Source organism: Arachis ipaensis, chromosome B02 (assembly GCF_000816755.2).
Source record: "Arachis ipaensis cultivar K30076 chromosome B02, Araip1.1, whole genome shotgun sequence".
NCBI lineage: Eukaryota > Viridiplantae > Streptophyta > Magnoliopsida > Fabales > Fabaceae > Arachis > Arachis ipaensis.
In genome coordinates this window covers 71,465,003-71,471,863 of record NC_029786.2, presented here as the reverse complement: position 1 = coordinate 71,471,863, position 6,861 = coordinate 71,465,003, and the positions used below count along the sequence as shown (strand labels likewise).

The window sequence follows — 6,861 nt, the reverse complement described above, 5'->3', positions numbered from 1 at the left end:
ACACACACACATCGACATTCCGGCCAGACACAGTTACTCAAACCTAATATACTATACACCAAAATCATCAACACAACATATCCTTGCCATCACCACAATAACCTTCACAACCTACCATTTCTTACTCTTAATATCCCAAAGACATCATCAAGTTTAACATTCACCAACCCAATATACATATATATACACACATTCATATCATTATATAAATCTCCATTAACTCATCACTTAACACACCATCATGAAAAATAGTAATCAACATCAAAGGTGCTAGTCATCAAACATAATCATACATTCCAACCTATCATATGGTCATCTAGCCTAAGTTTTCACAAGATATTATATATTAAATATGAGAAAGCTAAACCATACCTTGGCCGATTTCGTCATATAACCCAAGACAAACCTACAAGGCAAGCTCACAAGTTCCACTTCCAAAATCCATATACCAAGAGTTGTTCCAAGAGCTCCAATTTACCAACTCAAGCTCCAAATTAACATAAATTCAATCTAATTTACACAATTCACTAAATTAGAACTAGGGTACACAAAAATGGGCAAACCACAAGGGTTTAGAGTTTTCTTACCTTTACCCACGAGTTAAATGGACAAAAACTAGTGATTATCCACCGCTAGAGTACCTCTAAACCATCAAAATCACAAAATCTCTCAATTACCAAAACCTAAAATCACGAACTAAAAAAGGGATAGTTGGGTGAGAAAACGTGATTCACTTATCAAATTGATATGTAATTTTTGTAGAGAATTCCGAGACGAACGCGTGGCCGCTGACGGCTTGTCAATCGAAGTTCCGAATCAAAAGTTACGTTGGATTGAAGATTGAAATTGAAATTGGAACCTCACTTCTCACCTTTGTTCCATTTCAGCGTGAATCACATATGGGGAAGGTTTGTGGCTGAATTGCTTAGCTTTAGGTTTATATATATTAGGCTATTGGGACCAGTTTGGGTCCAGTCCAACTGGTTCGGCCCGTTCAGCCCAATCTTGGGCCAAATTTTTTAAAATTAGTGTCAAAATTCTTATTTTAATTTTCTCTATATTATTAAACTATAAAATTATATTTTCTAATTTGTTAGAATAATAATTAATTTATTTGCTAATTATTTACTAATTTCACAGATTTTACATCTTACCCCCCTAACAGAAATTTTCATCCTCGAAAATTTGCTATCAAATCTTCATATATGCTCTCTCATATCCAACCGATCTCTTATCATTTATTTATTCTTCTAACATGAATTCAAACATAAATTCACATTCTCTAGTCTCAGGTACAACATTATAAACTTAATCATATTCAAGCCTAACTCTATCCCTTTGTTTCACTCTTAACTTAGTCTAGTTCCTTTTCAACAACTGCAAACTTACTTACCCTTCAAGAGTCCATCTAAGCCTAATTAATCTCAAATCCTTCTTAGCTATTTCAAACACTAATCAATTCTCCAATCTCTTAGTCTAATTCAATCTGTTATAACCTAAATCACACACACTTTCCACTTCTCGATCCTACGCCGATTCCTCAAGACACCTGCTTTCGCTATGTCACTCTGATTATAAGCCACTAAGATCTTAATCATGCTACTACTCTTCCAGATCACTCCTTGAATCCCTTCATCTCTTTAACTAAATGTCATCGACCTTTAGTCCAGATGCACAAGTTCTAATCCTTATCTTTCTCCACCACCTAATCCATTACCGTCTCCATCACAATCCCTAGGTTATTCGCTCCATCCCTTCAGCAATAGCTCGCACAACAACATCCACAAATTCAGCTGTATCACCTCACTTGCGTCCACGAGAAGCCCTTTGGGGTCATGTCCACACCGAACAATTGATATTAAGGTGATCAGTCTTAATATCTAAAGTCTAGTGCTTCAAATCTCCAAAGGTAATGTTCATGAATAATTATGCTATATATGTCAAGCAGACATCCTAAATAACATGTACACACAGCCAGAGTATGCTCAGAAGCATAGTCAGTCCATTCCCCAGGCTCTACGGGAAACGAACTTCTCTGATACCATAATGTAACACCCTACAACACAAAATCTTATGCTTAAGTCATAAGACAGAGGTGGTGAGGTATTATAACCTCTAAGAGTAAAATTATATATATAATATAGTGAAAAAGGTCTATACACTACAAGAAAATGGAATATTTGTAACAAAAATTTTGTATCAAATTTAAAATTGTTACGAAAAATAATTTTTTGTAATAATAATTGGTGATTGTTACAAAAGAATAATGTTCTGTAACAACATTACAAATTGTTACAAAACATGCTAATATTTTGTAACAACCTCATTTTTTTTGTTATAAATTATATTAGTTTTTGTAACGAATTGTTGTTTTGTTACAAAATATTATAATATTTTGTAACAAAGAATAAAGTAGTTGCAAAAATTTGAAATATTTTGTAACAAAATATCTTTTTGTTTCAAAAACTTCAATTGTTTTGTAACAAAAAATTAATTTGTCACAAAATTCAACATTGTTTGTAATAAGTTTTTTGTTTGTCACAAAATGTAATTATATTTTATAACAAAAAATTATTTCAAAATGTTAAACACTTTGAGAGTAAAAAAAATTGTTTATATAATTCTTTTCAGAATAATTTTATTTTGTTTCAAAAATTAAAATATTTTATATATTTTAAGTAATTTTTATTATGAATAAATTATGATTTATTTTATTAAATTGAGCTCTAAGAGATTAATTTATTAGGAATGATTAAATTGATTTTTATAAATACTTTAAGTTTAAGTTAATTAATGAGGGGTAAGTACGATTTTGGTCCATAATCAAAATATTTATTTATATTTATTTTTTTTTATAAAATCTTTAATTTATACCCCTAATTTTCAAATTGAAAATCAGAAATCCTAATTCCCAAAATGAGGGACCTAACCCTAATTTTACCCTTCCTTACCAAGATACCATCATTCAGCCGCACCCTACCACATTTCATCCCCTTCAACGTAACAAATTTCAGAAATGGAAAATCAGAGAGAGGAGAGTGATGCAGAGGAGGAGCGATCGAGCAAGAGGACGCCGCTGCTGTCGCCGGGGGTTGTTTCCGCCGTCCCCGCCGTCGCCCTTGGAGACCGTCCTTGTTGCAACTGAAGCTTCCACTGTCGCCGTCGGGTTACTCCCGTCATAGAGCCTTCAATGTTGCCACAATCCGCCCCTGGAAGGGGATCTCATCGCCGCGCTCTGCTGCCACGAAGCCGTCGCGTCTTGTCGCCAAGGGTTCTGTCGCCGCCGTGCCTTGCCTCTGTCACCGCTAATCCACTGGCGTTGCTGCCAGGGCCCGTCGCCATCACCGTCGCAGGCAAGAAAGGGGAAAAACGAACAGAACGTGAGGGAGAGGAGGAGTTCTCATCGTTGTTGTATGCCCAATTAAGGTGAATGTTGTCCTCAGTTATGGTCTTAGAATCAATTATATACTTTGTCTTATTGAATTTCTTATTTTGCTAAGTTAGTAAGCTTTCTTTGTTTTGTATATTAACCAGCAAATCTTTGAAGATGTCAAAGCTACATTGGATCTATGGTTGGGTATTTCTCCTCTTGGTTGCTTTGAGGATGGAGACTGTTATCTACCTGACAGTATAATGATTCTACTCTGCAATATAATTGATTTAATACAACTGAAGATTCAGTTTGCTTCTTTTGTCATACTCTTTTATCCAAAATCATCACTCTGTTCTCTTTTAATCTCCTAGGTTTCTGTTCCAAATCATTCCACTTTTCTTGCTGGTTATCTTTACTATGATTTGTGCCCAAGGCTTGTTGCAAATGGACGGTTAATAGAGGTAAGTATCATTGATTTTGATTCAATCTAAATTCTTGTGTTACCCATTGGCTGCCTTAAATTTTTTAAAGTAATAGATAAGTGCTATTTGAAACATGTATCATACTTGTCTTCATTGTTCTATTTTAATAAGAGATTGCGAAACTGGTGTATATTTTATCTCCAACTTGGTTGAATAGGAAAATAGTGAAAACATACGTGAACTTGAAAATGAATTTGGACATGATATGGTCTAAAAAGGGCAGTCTAGTGCACAAACTTCCTGTGTTACACAGGATTTCGGGAATGGCTGTACTCAATGGGTAATGTAAGTGATCTAACCTATGGCAAGCACCACACTTGTGACCGGGAGATCAAATGGAGAAAACTAAACAGTTGCTCCAAGGGTCCCTTTCATGATATGGTCTAAATCAAAGTTAAAAATTCAAAAATTTTAGTACATCTCTATATAGGTCCAAATGTGTGAAGCAGGTGCTGGAATTGCCGATGGAGCTGCTGTGTTTAGCAATTTCCTCGGATTACGGCATCGAGGTAGGAGATATTTTATTAAATTAAATATTTTAAACTTTGAATGCCTGAAAAGTTTACATGATTATTTCAAATAGATGAATACTTGATATGTGATGGATTTTGGTTGTGGATTAAATGTGTGACTGGTTGTGTATCTGGTTGATTTTATTATAGTAAGGTAGAACATGTTGATATGTGTATACTGTAGTGTGCAAGAGTATGTTGAAAATACTATGAAGTTAGTGATGTAAACTTGATAGCAAGAAAGTTTTGTGCTAAAATGATGAGTGCTTGCTTGCTCTGGTAGTGTGAACTATTGTTAAATAACAGAGGTAAGTTATCAAATTATGATAACATGTTTAACATGATTAAGTAATTTTAAAGTTATATGAATACTGTAATGTCTATAGGAAAAAAGAATTTAAGTATGTGTTGACAATATTTATGGCTTTTTCTGTTTTTATGTTTTATCTGCTGTAAATTCAGCTCTTTTCTGTTGATTCATACATTCAATTCAACTCTTCTGTAACTGGCTCTTCTCTTTTTTTCTTTATTTGTAATTTTGATCTTAGGCCTTTTGTTGAATGCGTTGGGCTGTTCATTTCTCGTGAGGATGACTTTCCTTATCTGCCTCATTATCCTCCCTTTAATCTTTGGTAAGTAATTTATTTCTCTTTCTATATTGTAGATCATACAATCCAAATTGATCTTTTCAAATATTATAAAGGGACTATTTATGTTGTGCAAAACTGAACTTATCTGGGTTGTCTCCTATTTCAGTGCAAGGGAAACCATCCAAGGCTGTTGTTGATACTTTGGAAGTTCTTCTTTTCAGGTTTGAATTTTTCATTGTGACAACTATTGAGGTGTTCAAAGAAAAACTTGAAGAGCAACGAACACGGCAAGAGAAAGAATTAGCTCGAGTGAAAGCTCAATTGGAAGCTCAACAAGCCGTTGTGAACTCATTCATAGCGCGCTTTGACAATGAAAGAAACTAGACAATTAAAGGTACCCCTAAAATTACTTATGGTTTTAATACATATTCATAGATGATTTATATATTATTAGTATAGCTTAATTGTATATGGATAATGTTCTATTTGGTTTGATAAATTTGGTTGTGTATTGGCTGAGAAGTAAGTAATGAATTGGTTGTTTTTTATGAAACCGTTGACGGTGGAAATATCCAAGTTTCAGGGGAGGTTTTATCAAAATTTTTCTAAAAATTTGGATAAAAGTTAATGAAAAAAAATTATAATTGGTGTTATATCTTATATCTAATTTTTTGTTTCGATTTTTCTCATTTACAGGAGTGTTAAAATGGTGACAACATGCTATCTAAAGGACTCAAGAACATTTTGATTCATAGAGACACTAATTTGTGTTAGACTTTTAACTTTTGGTTGAACTTGTTTAAGAAATATAACTTGTAGAACTAATCAATGTAGTCACTAATGTTATTTTGTTTTAAAATAATTTTAGTTAAATGAAGCATGTTTGAATTATCTTTGTTTTTACATATTATATAAATATTGACTTGCTTAGTGAAGTAGTTAATATATCAGTTAATTAAAAAAATAATTTGGTAAATTATGCATGTAATTTGTATTAAAAAAAATTGTTACAAAATAAATATTGTGCTTTTGTAACTAAATAAAAAGAAATGTTACAAAATCAAGTTATATTTTGTAACAAAATTTTATGATAAAAAAATATATTGTCACGAAAAATATTTTGAAGATCAAAATTTGTTATCACTTTTGTAACAAGTTTCGGTTTTTGCATCAAAAAAATTTGTTACAAAATATTACTTTGAATTGTAACAGTACCATTTTTTGTTACAAAAATTTTTTGTAACGGGACATACTGCAACAGCCCTTTTTTTGTTACAAATTTCTTTTGTTTCAAAATTCTGGTTTTTCGTAACAAATTTTTTTGTTACAAATATTGTTTTTTCTTGTAGTGATAACTAGGAGCCTTTGAAAGAAAGTTTAAAACAAAAGTCGTAATACTCACGTAAACGAAAACTTGCGTACGAAGAAACGTAAGAGATATTTATATGAATAATAAAAAGGGAGTGTTAAAAATATAATTAACAAAGCTTCCAACTCAGTTCGCGAAGATAAACCGGCTAGAACATACAAGTATATATATATATAAAAGGATCCCAAAATGACCCAAAGTAGAAAAACGACAACCTGTTTCTCCGAGTCAACCTCTAAGAGGGACAAACATAGAATACAAGGTGGAGATCCTATATACATACATAAATATAGACAAAGATACGACCCTGAGTCCCAAGAGTTTTTCGCTTCATCAGCGACTCCAGAATACAGAGTGGTGCTTCTCAACCTGCATATGAAAAACCACAAATATTGTATGAGATGAGAATCGGGGGTTCTCAGTATGGTTAAGGTGCCTACATATATAATAAATAAGGTCCCAGGAAAGTCGAAGGCGATCCTAGAACCCCGACACTCAGATTTGATATAATCTTAATGGAAATAACTAAACCATA

At 32.9% G+C, this 6,861-nt stretch overlaps 1 protein-coding gene across 2 annotated transcripts; it reads left to right on the top strand.

The window, feature by feature from the left end:
- On the top strand, window positions 2,917–5,785 carry LOC110268880. Of its 2 annotated transcripts, XM_021115922.1 has the most exons (7): window positions 2,917–3,426; window positions 3,535–3,628; window positions 3,745–3,834; window positions 4,286–4,364; window positions 4,916–4,999; window positions 5,124–5,351; window positions 5,654–5,785. In XM_021115922.1, the coding sequence occupies exons 1-6, from the start codon at window positions 3,191–3,193 to the stop codon at window positions 5,339–5,341; spliced, it is 801 nt and encodes a 266-aa protein (XP_020971581.1). In that variant the 5' UTR covers window positions 2,917–3,190; the 3' UTR covers window positions 5,342–5,351; window positions 5,654–5,785. The 2 variants fall into 2 exon arrangements, with proteins under 2 accessions (XP_020971581.1, XP_020971582.1); XM_021115923.1 differs by lacking the exon at window positions 5,654–5,785 and having other exon boundaries at window positions 5,179–5,288.

Excerpts from the sequence above, each read along its gene's own strand:
- LOC110268880 (XM_021115922.1), top strand. The coding sequence starts at position 3,191 with ATGTTGCCACAATCCGCCCCTGGAAGGGGATCTCATCGCCGCGCTCTG. Across the intron at positions 3,427-3,534 it reads TTGTTGTATGCCCAATTAAG|CAAATCTTTGAAGATGTCAA; the intron begins GTGAATGTTGTC and ends TATATTAACCAG. Across the intron at positions 3,629-3,744 it reads AGACTGTTATCTACCTGACA|GTTTCTGTTCCAAATCATTC; the intron begins GTATAATGATTC and ends TTAATCTCCTAG.